The 14,619-nt window shown below is 30.7% G+C and overlaps 1 protein-coding gene across 1 annotated transcript in view; it reads left to right on the forward strand.

The window, feature by feature from the left end:
• LOC129957062 (proton myo-inositol cotransporter-like) overlaps positions 1 to 14,619 on the forward strand; it is a 112,660-nt gene that overhangs the window by 70,014 nt on the left and 28,027 nt on the right. The window contains exons 2-3 of the mRNA XM_056069198.1: positions 12,813 to 12,972; positions 14,157 to 14,362. Of these exons, the coding sequence (XP_055925173.1) occupies positions 12,813 to 12,972; positions 14,157 to 14,362 (366 nt within the window). The remainder of the gene's footprint in view (positions 1 to 12,812; positions 12,973 to 14,156; positions 14,363 to 14,619) is intronic.

Consider the following 14,619-nt stretch of genomic DNA (forward strand, 5'->3'; position numbering starts at 1 on the left):
TTCCCATTGGTCGGAAAAAGGATGTATTCGGTGTTCTTGTGCTTATGTATTAACCGCATTCTAGCGGTTAATCTCAAAATAACGCACAAATAGGCTCTTTCATAATTAATGTTCGCCTATGGCATGTGATTAATAAGCACAAATACATTTATAAGAGAGCATACGAGAAAGCTTCGGAGAGACTACTCTCATTGCTTATTTTCTCGCATGCAATAAGAAAAATTGCAACGAATAAAAAAATTTGGCCTCGATATTTTGAAGGATCTCTACGTTAAGATTTCTTTGAGTCCGAAACGCACGTTTTTGGAATGATGTCTGTCTACTATATGAACACCAGAATACAAAAATAACTTGAACCAGAGCGTTAAAATGTGATATTCGGGTTTAATACCTTGATTGTATATTTCTACCAAATTTTGAACGAAATCTATTGAAGAAAAATCTGTCTGTCCACCTGCATGTGGACAAAATGATTCAAAAAATGCAATGAGCTATATGGGTGGAATTTGGTATCTTGATTTATCATGAGAAGTGAAGGGATATTTTAAATTTTTAACCAAATGACCATTTGTTTGCCTGTTTATACAGATGAATGCTATCACAATAATTAAAAAAAATTGCTATGACTTAGATAAATGAAATTTGGTATTATTAAAATTTGATTCGATTAGGGAAAAGGAGGAACGTCCAAAATTTGCACTCATGTTTTCTTCATTTTTTCCCGAAACAAAACGTTTCTTGTTGAATTACATGCGGAAGTCAAATGACGGAAGAGAAATCACTCTCGTAGAATTGCTCTGACCTTGAAGCGTTAGTTGCCTGCTTCTAAATGCTATATTTTCTAAATAAACGAGAAGACGGATGGGAGAATAACTGTCAATGTCAAACGAATATTTTTGCTCGTATTATTTTATGTTGTACTAGCCACCTTGATTTGCCATATCATTAGCGCTATTCCTAATTAAATCTCTTATGCGTAGTTTAAGGCTGGTGACTACTTAATAATTCGTTTTTTTTTTTTTTTTTTGTTGCGAAATTATGATTTTTTTCTTTTATTTTTTATTTAACATTCTTAATATTTGAATAGGATTCATTATAAAACCATTAGAATTTTTTTACTAAGTCTATTTTGGAGGAAGTTACACTGATATTTATATTTGCTTTTACATGTTTAATGTAAACATTTAAGTTTACATTTTTAGATAGTATTTTCTCAAATTCATATCTTTGATCGAATTTTCGTAGGAAAAAACCTCTTAAATTAAAATAGAATGCATGTTTATGGTACAAATTGGATATAATAATTTATCAATATGCTTTGGCAGTTCCTGAGCTAGAGAATAACTAATCTATTTATTTAGAAATATTTTTTGTTTCTTTAAAAAAAAGGTTTTCTGAAGAAAAAAAAATTGAAAATCTCGTGCTATTTATTAGTGCAACCCCAATATTTTAGGAATGGATAGAAATACAGCTCAGTTTTTTAGATTAGAAGCTCGATAATATATTTCTTAAGTTATCTGCTAAATTTTAAGCTAATCATTTAATAAAGCTCTAGATAATTCCAAAATAATACCATAATTCACCATAACCGTATTCATCATATATTTCACCATCATTCCAAAAATGTGTTTCTCATGCTCATAGATGGTGTGAAGCGGAAATTCTTCAGAATCTGTAAAGAAAATTTATTGATGATTTCAGTACTTTTTCTTTGCATGATTCATATATTCAAAAGTGAAAGTTCGGTGATTATCCTTCAAAGAATTTTGAATGCATTCGGATCTCGAGATGAATAGTGTCTTCAGATGATCTTTAATAATTTTTTTTTCCTTCGATTGTAACATTTTCTTTTATCTGGCAGATATCAGGTCATATGCGCCAGTTTATGCTGGCTCTTTGGCATAGAAACGTCATGAAAATGGAAATTACTCGTCAGAAATAATGGACATTTATTATGCGCTGCAGTCGTTATCGCTATAATAAAAACTTTAAACCGTCTTTACTGCATCTGCTGACGTATTTTACTCTGCTTATTTAATCCGTCCTTCACTAACCTCCTTTCCTGTTGTCATCCTTCCCCCACCTATAGTTGTAACTTACCTTTTGGCTCTTTGTTTTTGCCTATATAGTACCTAATATTTTCATTTTCTCGTATCTGAAGTATACAAACCTGTATACAAAATTATACGAAATTTCTTCATATACTTCCTAATAAAGGTGTAATCCCAGAGAACACCTTTCATAGCATTGACGTACAATAGTTACGAAATATTACATTATTATCTATTAGCATTTTTTATGAACATGATGAAAATTTATAAAAAAAACATTCTGTCGGGAAATTTATTGACAGGAAATTTGTCTATCTATTTATCTATCTGGCTGCGAATTCTTTTTGGTTTTAAATTTTATTATTATTATTTTCTTTTAACATTCAAAGACATGTGTAATATCTGTGAATTGTATCATTCAAGTCGAAATATCGTTCAGAATGCTCTGTTGACTAGACCGTTAGGCTTAGAGCTGCTAAATTTGACACCTAGTTATTTCTTGGATAGTAGATGCGCATTTCGGAAAGTTTTTTCAAAAAGAAAATTGTTTACATTTTTTCTTAGTTAAAACTCAGTTGGAAATGTAATGTTTTTCATCAATTAAAGCATATTATTGTGCAAAACCCCTTTTTTATGTCATTTTAAAATCTAAACAATTAAAGTTTTTCAGTTATATCAGTTTTTATTTTCATAAACATTTTCATTAATTTAAAGAATTTTTAAAAAAATATTTGTAATTTGTGCTTTTTGTTTTATTTGACTGCGCATGTACTTACGCATGTTACGACGATATTAAATATGTGTGTGTGTGTCATTGTTGCTATATAATTATTATTTTTAATGAAATTTTAAAATGAAAGGAAAAAAATCGAATCAAATCAAAAATCTTTTCATACGTTTCAGATTAGAAGCTATTTTTCCTTTATTAATTCACCCTTCAATTATTATTTTTATTGAGTATCTTCTTTCCTATATCCTAATGATGTTTTTGTCTATTTTGGCTAAAATCTCATTGGAATAAATTCGCTTAATAAACATTTCTATCCATTATCTAATGATACGTTGTCCTTGTATTCTTGTACTATGATGTCATATTGTACTACCAGCAAATGCAAAACATTGGTTTCCAAAATTTTGTTGCATGAATTGGCAACATTTAAAATCTGACAGATGATGGCATCTGGAGAGATTGTTTTTCCACGATTTTCTTCTCTGCAATATTGCCATTGCGGAATGCCGAAATAGCTAGTACGGATGAATGTCTTACCAGTGGCATTTACTTATTGTAAAGTTATTTTCTTCTCAATCATTGCACTTAATAAGCCCTTAAATAAATAAAGAGAATCTGTTGGCGTCATTCCTTATTAGCTGGGATTGAATGAGTGATTTGAGTATCATGCCACTTCCCTGTTTTTTTTTTTTTTTTTTTTTTTTTTTGTCGAAGAAAAAAGAGTTACTATTGTTTTAGTTTTATTTTTACTTACTGTTGTTGCTTTTTTAAAAATTTATTGCGAAAATCCTTTAATATTTTTTTAAATTTAATTTCAAGCTAGTTGTCTTCGGCGACTAGTTGTTCGTCCATTGCTAGTTCGGTTTAATAATGTCAACTAACTTTGATTAACTTCATTTATTACACCAGATGAAAGCACAGTTTTAAATAATTCTTACATCATAATCATAGAATATTCTAATCGAGTGGCAAATAAAATAGAGAAAATCGGTGCAGTTGTTGAAACTGGTGAACTTTTTTTTTTCCCCTTCAGAATATACAGAAAAGCAGTGTTTTTAAGATTTATACCGAAAATGGAGGTAAGAATGGGGGGATGGTGGCCATATTTCTTGTGGTCATGAGTTTTCGTATGAAATAAAAACTGTCGAAATCGCACTCGTAATTGAGGCAGGAGATTTGTCTTTCCCTTTTTTAATTATTTTAAATGTATGAATTTGGAAAAATTATTTTATATAATATCCAATGTCTCGTATAGTAAATTCGATTGGTGATTTCAGAGAAAATTTTCAATAGTCAGATTTCAAGTCAAGAGCAGATTAGATGGGATTGGGACAACTGGCCCCTTTCTTTAAATGTCTAAAAAATCTATTCAGGGAAACCCCGTCTCTCCGGCTGTTCGAATATAAGTGAACACGGTAATTACAAAACGAAGAGAGCTAAATAGATAAAATTCGGTACATAGATTAAACATCTGTACTGTAGATATTCATCAAATATTGGGCCAAATTCAACTACGGTATTGACTGACTGTCCATCTGTACTTTCAGAAACATAAACTCGATAATTCTAAAATGCAATGACTTAAATATATCAATTTTGTTATGGGATTTTGTGACTACAAGTGCATATTTGTGTCAAATCACTGTTTCAATCGGTTGAGAAAATTGTGTCAAAAATCTAAATTAAGATACTACTAACGCGTGCTGGAGAGAAAGTTGTGGGAAAGAGAATATGCGAAAAATTTTTGGGGTGACCTCGTCAATGAGTCGGCTGTCTGTCCGCATGTGATGAGTGAGCACGATTTTTCAACACCGTGAGCTAGAGAGATGAAATTTGGTATGCGAATTTGGTGTCAAACTTATATTTCTATACCAAACTTTGGATCAAATTGTTTCACTGGAAGTATAATTCTCATCTCTTTATTTTAACTAAACACAAAACACACCATGTTGTGAAGAATTAATAAGAAATGCAATAACTTAGCGAGGGTGAATGGTGCCTGGGGGCATAATATGAACTTTCCCGGCTGAATCGTCTGTATTGCTTTAGTCAAAATAAATGACGCCCGGACATATTATTTTACCCCCCCCCCACTCTTTCATGCATAGTAGTATTTTGAAAAGTAGCATAAATGCAATAATATTTTGCCACCATGACCCCTCTAAAATGGATGGCAGGGATATTTATGCCCCCCCCTTCGCCCCCAGGTGCTACACCACAGGAGGAATGGAATTTTTTTACTTTAGTGTATCCTTGAAATGACTCCTTGAAATCCTTATTAACAAAAATAAATAATAAAACATTGAAAGCGGACTGACCGTCTGCAGGGTCAAATTTCTTGCGTAATGAATCCAGTTTCAGTGAACTGGTAATCTACCAGTTTCATCTGTATACAAACTTCCACGAGTTGAGCAAACTCACTCCATCTCCTTGCTTCTTGGCCGGTTTATCTGTAATGTTTATAAATAGTCATTAGGCGAGTCTAGATAACAGATTGTCTTGAGGTGCGAAAACGAATGTTTGTCCACACTGCTTCCCCCCCCCCCGAAAATCGTTTATAATGGGAAAAAAACCAGTTTTCGGATATCCATCGGTAGAATGGAAAACCGGTTTGATTCAGTTTACGGATATTTGTGGGAAACTAAAATGAATCGTCCATTTTCTCAGAATTGTTTCATAGTTATTTATAGAACCATAGATAAAACCCTGAAAAATTTAGGGCTGGATTTTATGTTTTAAAAAATGGTAGTTTCTTATTGTTCAGAATATCACCGAGAGTGTATATAAATTGAAAGGAACACCTACGAAATGATCTATGTAAGTTGTGGATTCACATTTTTACGAATTAGATGGTAATTTAATTAATATTTCGTTTTACAGAATTTTATACGAATTCCGATCTTTCCTCTGGTATGGAACGGAGAGCTAAATCAAAGATTCCGACAGACATGCTCTTATCTTTACTTTACTTCGATATGGTTGTCAAAAGAAAACGACTCTTGTAGTTCCCTAATCTATATATTTAAAATCATTTTGAGAACCAAGAACTCATCCCTCAATCATTGGTCCGATTTCGTCGTTTTTTATTTTATATGAAAGGTCATGACCTCCTAGATTTTACAAAAAAAGAACAATAAACTCAAAAATTCTGTAACTTATTCTGCTTTCCATGTTGAGTCGGAACCCATTCTATTCCATTGTCAGAATTTACTCCTGGCGTTCACACTAATGCCGCGCCATCTATTGGTAGATACAATATCTAAAAGTTCATTCATTTTTTTAAAAAATTATTCAGTCATCTTAAGGGTCCATTTATCCGCATTAATTGCACCCAAATTAAATTAATCGAATAAGTGGCGAAAAAAATAGATTCTTTCTCATTATAAAACTACATTTGTTTATATCGTGTGAGTTAAATGAGTATTAAGGCAAGGTTCTGTATTTTTTGTATATTAAATACTCTTTCAATATAAAATGTCATTACATGAAACATGTCAAAAAAATATTTGTTTTACTGTTTTTATTTGGGAAGATGTGTATGTGGTGGGATTACTCCCCCCCCTTTAAGCGATCTGCATAATTGAAATTCTGTTGCCAAACATTAATTCGTATCTTTTCTTTTCTTTTCTTTTCTTTTTTTTTTTTTTTTTTACTCAACTTTTCTCGAATTATATAACTTTCCATCGGTTATCAATTTTTTTTTCATCTAAAAATTGGTTACATTAAATCTGCAATTAAAAATTATTTCACCAAGTTGGCACAAAAAAACAAACAAAAAACAAGGGGATGAAGATAAGAATTATTTATGTAGATAAAAGTGGAAAATGAACGGAATTAACTCTTTTACACTTGTGCTTATGCGGCAAATTATTGTATTAATTTAATTAGGATTTTAAAAAATCTAGAAACTCTTAGAATTTTTAAAAAGGAATTTTGTAAGCAATTTTTTTTTAAATTACTTTTGTTGTAGTGTAGATTTGTGAATTTTGCTGTCGTAAAATTTGGAGCAGTTGTAAAGTGTGTTCTTTAAAAGTACCGAAGTAAAAAACTTAATTTTTTTTTCAGAGAAAAAATACACTTTGTCAAAAACAATATTATTAAAAATTGTGATTTCATTTGTTAGTGTTATTCATGCTTCAGAATTATAAAAATTATGATGTCTTGGTTCCGTTTATCATAAAATACTGTAGTACAAATTTTGTGAATGAATTAGGTTCATGTCGTTTTAATGGAATATTTTTCTAAAATACGACGATCTTTATTACTCTTCATTTGCAAATGAACCAGATAAAAATTTTTTTTATCTGAAATTGAAAAATGAATAAATTAAAGTCATTTTTAAAAATTGAGGAGTGTATATCTTATACTCTTTTTCTATTTGTAAGTATTTGAAACACTTTTACCTAAACAAGTACTTTTTTCCGATTCATGATTGCTATTATGAAATTTCTATTTTATACATATTATATATTGTTAACAGCTGTATTACAAATACAAAATATTTCATTTGACGGTTATTTCCATTATATTCCTTTCATTGTTTTTGGGAAAATAATAGTCTATGTTTCCATCGCATTTCAAATTGCGTTAGTTAGATGCGCTATTCGAAATTTTTTTTGAATTTTAAATTTGTTTCAATTGTTTATAAACTTCTTGCGCGCTGTTTCATACTAAAAAGAAAAAAATATATATATATAATAAATCATTTTTTGTGAGGCTATCCTTTCTCTTTGTATTCTTACGTATGTATTTACGCAACATTGCACAGAAAAAAAGTAGTAATAATAATTTTTCAATCCTAAGAAAAATTAATAAATAATAGAAATTTCTAGAATATATTAAATTCTATACTGCAATGCATTCTCATTGATTTCAGAAAAACACCCGTCTAATGGACAAATATTACTTAAATCTTATTTTGTCTTTTGTAACGTTAACGCTCAAGTATTAGTATGTTTTCACAATTGATCGTGACCATAAAAAATTTGGAGGTCTTTTCAATTCAAGGAAGTTTAAAGGTACTTTCAAATATATCGTGTTTTTCTGCTTCGTAATGTAGTTATAAAGTTTTGTTTTATTCCAATAAAATACTCAATTTTTTTATGTTTGTATATGCGACTGTGATTTCCCTTGTGTTTTATATGAATTAATTAATTTCGTCAAAATATATTCATTCTTTTAATTATTTCAATCGAAAAAAAATTAAATTTTTACTTTCTCATATGCGTAGTATAGCGAAAGTATAGTAAACATTTAAAAAATTGAATTCGAAATGTTGACGTATCTCCACGTTCAAAAAACTCATTTTTAGAAAATGTCCGTACGTCTGTACGTACAAAGATCATTCAAAAACGCTTTGAACTCGACAGTAGAAATTTGGTATATGATCTTTATACTGAATTTGCAGATTTCTGTCAAATTATGTATAAAATCCGTACAGAGATAGTCCGTCTCTCTGGCAATTGGAATATAAATGAACACAATAATTACAAAATGAAGAGTGCTATATAGGTGAAATTTGGTTAAGATTAACATCTATATTGACTATCACTTGTCAAAGTTTGAGTCAATTTCAATGAAAAATGGATTGTCTGTCGGTCTGTACTCTCAGTAACATATAAACGCGATAAATCAAAAACGCAATGACGTAAATATATCAAATTTGGTATGGGAATTTACGACTGCAAGTGCAGTTTTGTGCCAATTTTTTGTTTAAATCGACTGAGAAAAAACGTGTCTAAAGCAATAATTTGATTTTTGGTTATTACTAATGTATGCCATGGAATAATCGCCAAATAACTCGCTAAGGATTATAGATTCAGTAAAAGTGCTAAATTCACGCCAAAAGTTCATATTTCGTAGCTATTGGACGCCAATACCGTGCAAGGCGTTCTCTGCGATGATAAGTTTATAACATAATATGCGAGAATGTTTTGTGGTCTTATCACTCCCGATCATTGTTATAAAACTTCTTTTCATCAATCTCAATTGTTGTTGTTTTTTCTAAACAACATATATTATTGCAATAGAAATTGAATGAGAGGGAAAAAATGGAATGCACTGTTAACCATGTATTTAATTTGTTTGTAGTACTAGTACTGTCATTTTTCGCTAAATTTTCCTTTGTATGAAAATTAAAAGTGGCATTTTAATCTATGACGATTGTTACTGATTACATTATTGATTTCTGGCAGCTTTTGGAATATGGGTTGTGTTTAACTTCAATTAAATCTCTTATGCATAACTTCCGCATGCTCATGATTCCCACAAAAAATAACCCCCCGGTGGAGCATCTGGAAATGAGGATGAGATGCTTCCGGCATGGTGGTTGGATGTCGCCACCCTGGAGGGTACACTAATGGGGGGGGGGGATTTGACTCCTCCCATCGATGACGGGACGTACTTCCTTCGGGGAGGGTTGTACCGTCCCCGGTGACGGCCCTTAGGATTCAACCACAGTTCCCGCCAATGTTGCTGTTGCAGCCGTCCAGTCATTCAGTTTTTATGGTTCAAATTCGCGTGCCTTCGTGGCGGGTCGGAGAGTTAGATGGTTGACTTCCCACAAAAAATATTTTTAAACATCAAATTAGGACAGTTAATAAGCCTTGCACATGTTCTATCGATCGTAGGCATGAATGATTCTTTTGCAAGAATATAGTTTCACTTTCTGACTTCTAAATGAAAGCGAGCAAATAGTATGCAGAAACGTTCTTCTTAAGCAGAAAGAAATCCGCGCTGTTAAACATTTGATGAATCTATGAAAATGGTTTTTAATTCCATTGCAGTGAAATTTTGGTTAAAAATGTGTGCGAAAAAACTTTTAGCTATTAAAATTTATGAAAAAAAAAGCCGACATTTTAATGAGTATACTTAAAATGCAATTTTTTAAATTTTAAAATAATGTAAAACTCAATTCTGTGCAATAATATTTTCGGATGGTATTGCAAAAAACGCTAAGCATTTTTATTAATTCAAATTCTTAATAAAATTGCAACAAAAAGAAAACATTTCGTGGTCCTCCTTCCAACTCACCAAATTGAGTTCTGATACCTCTGAAATCTGATAGCTTTGTGTCAACGATCTATTCTGTAGAAAGCCAACACACATATACAAACTTTCCTTTATTCTAAGTAGAGATTTGAACTCCGATCTTATGTTTAATGGCGTGTTTACCGTAAATGAAAAATTAAAAAGAAATAAATACCAACTTATACATCACGTACAAATATTTTCTTTGCTATTATAATTAACGTTAGATTCTCTTTTTAAATTAAATCATTAAGTATTAATCAGTATTAATTGACCCTTTAATTTTTCATTAGCATAATAAAAATTTCGCTTTTGTAGAAATCGGAAAAAAATTTACTGGAATAATTTTAATTGCCCAACTGATATTATGTAAGGAGAAACTTAATTTTATAATATAATGAGCAAGTAACGTTAAGCGCAAATGTAAAATTATTGCATTAACAGGAGAAAAAAAATATTAATAATAAAAATTTATAATTTTTTTTTTTGTACAAAAAAAAAATAATTGAGCACGGGAGAAAACTGAAATTTCGAATTTTAAATGTCCGCAGTATTACTTTCATTCCAAACACATCATCAAAATATTAGTTTTGTAGTATGCCTTAGTGAATTCTTGTGATAGGATCAATACAAAAAATTCTTGCACATTCTTTCATTTCCTTTCTGAGGCAGGCTCATTTTGTCGAATGCAATTCGCATTTGCTATTTTTGTAAGATAACCAGCGAAGCATTCATTTGTAGCGGACTGGACTTTCCTCTGAATCACTCTTCTTACGTTTCCTTCTTTTCGTTCAAGGAGGTTTGCCCCTTTCCTTGTACTTCCAACAAGTTGTTGAAAAGCAGCAAATGTTTTCTTTATTTTGTTGTTGTGAATGAATCAGTTTGTTCGGTCCAGGGGAATTTTTCTCTCTGCCTTCCTTTCTCTTCCATTGTTATCTTGCCTTTTTTTCCCCCCTTTCTTTGTTTCTCTGCTATTTTTACGTTACCTTTTTACCCCAGTATCTCAGTCTCTCTTTTATTACTTTTCAATCATTATGTGAACTTGCTTGCATGACAATAGCTGAAAGATGAATTTAAGTAATTAATGAGAATAAGAAAAAAAAAATTTATAAACCTTTTTAAAACCTTAGTTGCAATTGTAGCATATTTTAGACTGTATAAAATTGAAATACATTTTCAGAATTAAAATGACTGGTCATTTCATAATACCAGCGATTGATATGATAGCAATTATGGTGGCTTCAAACATTTTAATATCATTTTAAATATTTCTAAAAAATTTTAGGTGAAATTTAAATATTTAATGATAATTACATCAGATTTAATAATTTTTTTAAAAAAATTTTTAATAAAAATCTATTAAAATTAAAATTATTATAATATTTTTATCACTGTTTTTTTTTTTTTTAATCTGTTCTAGAAATTTTTCTCCAAAATGTGTAGCCCTTATTATTGCCAATTGAATTAAAAATTCCTTGTGATTTTAAAATCAAATAATGACTGATGTCATAATTGTTAATTTATGTTAAATTTTGAGATTTCTCCCCCCTCCCCGTCTTTTTCTGGATTTTTTTTTTAACAGGTAGTGATTTCCTAATTGCTGTTTTTGATTCTTAATATGAAATGAGAACAAAATTTTAAAATTATTTACAGCATAAACATTTATACAATGCCCATGTTGTTAACAGAAGTCTCTTGCTTAAGATCATACCACATTTTATTTAATCTAGGCGCCTTTGGCGCTCAGGTTCTACGCCCAGATTATAAACTTTTTAAATGATTACTATGGAATATTTGAGTTATAGCAATGACTCATCTGGTGACAGTTGTCTATTTTGGCGTTTAATAAACTTTCTGTTGGCACCTGTTTCTTGATTTCTTTTATATCTTGTTTCTCTGACTGAATGGAATGCCAGTCATTTTCAAAGCATTTCTAATAATATTTTGCACCTTTTAATAATTAGCAAAGCATTGAATTAAATACAGCTGTAAAAAATGTCTGCGAAGCAGTATGAAAGTTCATATTGCTTTGTTTGTTCTAAAGTGTTTACATTTGACTATCGCGATTAGGTAGTAAGTAATAAGCAATATATATATATATATATATATATATATATATATATATATATATATATATAATTAATTCTAACTTCAATTTAATTAATTTCCAATATTTTATCTTCATTTGGCCCATAGTAAATCATTCTAAAATATTCTCTTATTTCGTGATCCAATTCCACTTTCGGTTTAATTAATTCCTCTGTAAAGCTAATGCGCCGTAAGTACTACGTCTCAAATGAAAGTGATGCCTTCAGTGCCCTTGAAAATTAGTCAAAGGTCACCACGTGTATTGGCGCGTGGCCAGAAATCCTATGTTATATAAGACTAGTGATCATTTGTTTCGCGCTTCTTTCTTACTTCTGCTTTTGTGCCGCGTTTCTGCTTGTAAATAAATTGCTTTCCCGGGATGGATATTAAAGAGAATCAAAAATACAATGTCTCGTCTATGTCTTCAAACCTGCACTTTGCTTCAACCAAAATAATGTTACATACATACATATAAAATAAAGAGAAAGATATATTTGTGTCTGGTGTCCGTGACAAAGGTGAAGTTATCTGACTGTCTGCAGGGACATCAGGCATGAATGCTATCTGTTCCATTGTAGGATTGTTCTTTGTTGAGAGGGTAGGCCGCAGGAAGCTTACTCTTTACTCCCTCTTTGGTAAAATATTATTTCCTTCTTTATTTTTAGGGAAATTTGACACTGTTTTATGAAAATTAATGTAGCGTGTAAGCATTTTCCCTCCTTTTCTAAAATTACATTCTTAAAATTGTATCAAACTTTATTTTTTTCAGATAGTCACTTATAGAACAAAAATAATTTTTAGATGCACAGGCAAGGCAATTCATATTAAAATATTTCTTTTTATGTTGAGTTGTTATTTTAAACCGAAACCTTCTCTTTCTGTTGTTGTAACATATTTCGCTTGTTTTTTGGTAGGTCTGGCATCAATGTGTGTGCCTATGTACATTGCTGAAGTAGCTCCTATGGAGAGCCGAGGTCTTCTGGTGACGATCAATAACTGCGCCATCACTTCGGGGCAGCTGTTGGCCAGCATCGTGGCTGGGCTCTTCTCTCATGATCATATAAACGGATGGAGGTAAATTGGATGTTATTTTAATCCCGAAATGTCAATTTTCTTTTCATTTTTTGTTGCTGTTTATCGTAAACACATCAATCAAAAATCACATGGTATGAGATCCGGGGAGCATGGTGGCCATCTGAAATGAAATGCACAACTCATTATCTGCTCAACAGTAAAATGTTACCGTAAAATTTGCTGAATGCATAATCCCTCCTATATAAATATAATTGAAAGCAAGTATATATTCTTCGCTATTCTGATCGTAGATGTTTTAAACTAACAATGTCAAAATATAATTTGTAAAGGAAATTGAGATTTCTTTAATTCATTCAATTAAGTAACTTAACCACGTATTTAAAACCTCATACTGCTGTTTGCGGCAACAATCGAATTTTTTTTTTTTTTTTTTTTTTTTTTTTTTTTCTGTATGAATCGAAATTTTTTGCTTAAAGTAATATGTGGACCAAATTTGGTTTTATTTGCAGTAACGTATTGTTGCAACGTGTACAAGTTCATGAACTGAATGGCCTGTAACTATTAACGACACACAAACAGAAATTTATTTACATTAGTTATTTAAAAATATTTACAGTTAATGAAACAAATATTCTGTTTTAAATAAATTACAACAGCAACGCAGTAGTTCATTCACAGTACATGTGAAGAATTCAAAACGCTACTTCACATTAGTTTTGAAATTTAGAATGCTATCATTTCATTGAAATGGTATGAAGTGATTGTGAATGCTCAACTTAAGGATTTGTATGTTTGAAATTCTTCCAGTTTTTTTTCTTATGTGGTAGCATGTGATTTAAATTGTATATTTTTATTGTTTGAAATATCTTGGATAGATTATATGATTTTACTTCACATTTTACATAATATTTTTTATCCATTTACTGAAACATTCACAATGTTATTCAGAATATATAATACTGGCTTGTATCAACCAATTTTTACAAATATTAATACATTCAAGTTTCTTTGGTAAATCTTTTGATATTTTAAGATTTTTTTCTCACATTATTTAGAATAATTTGTTGCTTGTTTACTGTAATATTCACATGAGGAAAGGCTATGTACCCCATTCTATTTATTAAATACTAACTTATAAGTCAGCCTTTCATAAACATATGCATGTTGAGAATGTTAATATATAATTGTGTTGATTATTTTTATCGTTTGATTGATTTATGTAGGTACATGTTGGGTTTGGCTGCCATTCCTGCTTTCCTTCAGTTTATTGGTTTCCTCTTCATGCCAGAGTCACCTCGGTGGCTAGTGGCAAAAGGGCGATATGAAGATGCTGTGAGTGTGCTTCACAGGGTGCGGACCACAGATGATGACATCCAGGAGGAATTCCGTGCCATCCAAGAAAATTGCCAAGACAATCAACTTGCCAATGGTAGGATTTTAATTAAATCAAAAATAATGTACACTTGATGATATATTTTTCCTGTGGTGGAAAATGAATCATACTTATAGCTGTACAATAAGTTCTTGGCATGTTGTAACATTAAATATAATATCTACAAACAATGATGAGAACAAATATGAGAAGAATTTTAGTGCAAACTGCTGTGATTACTTACTATTACTTGATTTTATATTTCATTTTAAAGTATGTTAAGTATTTTTTTGTACATCTTTTATATCCAGAAT

This window comes from Argiope bruennichi, chromosome 11 (genome assembly GCF_947563725.1).
Source record: "Argiope bruennichi chromosome 11, qqArgBrue1.1, whole genome shotgun sequence".
Lineage (NCBI taxonomy): Eukaryota > Metazoa > Arthropoda > Arachnida > Araneae > Araneidae > Argiope > Argiope bruennichi.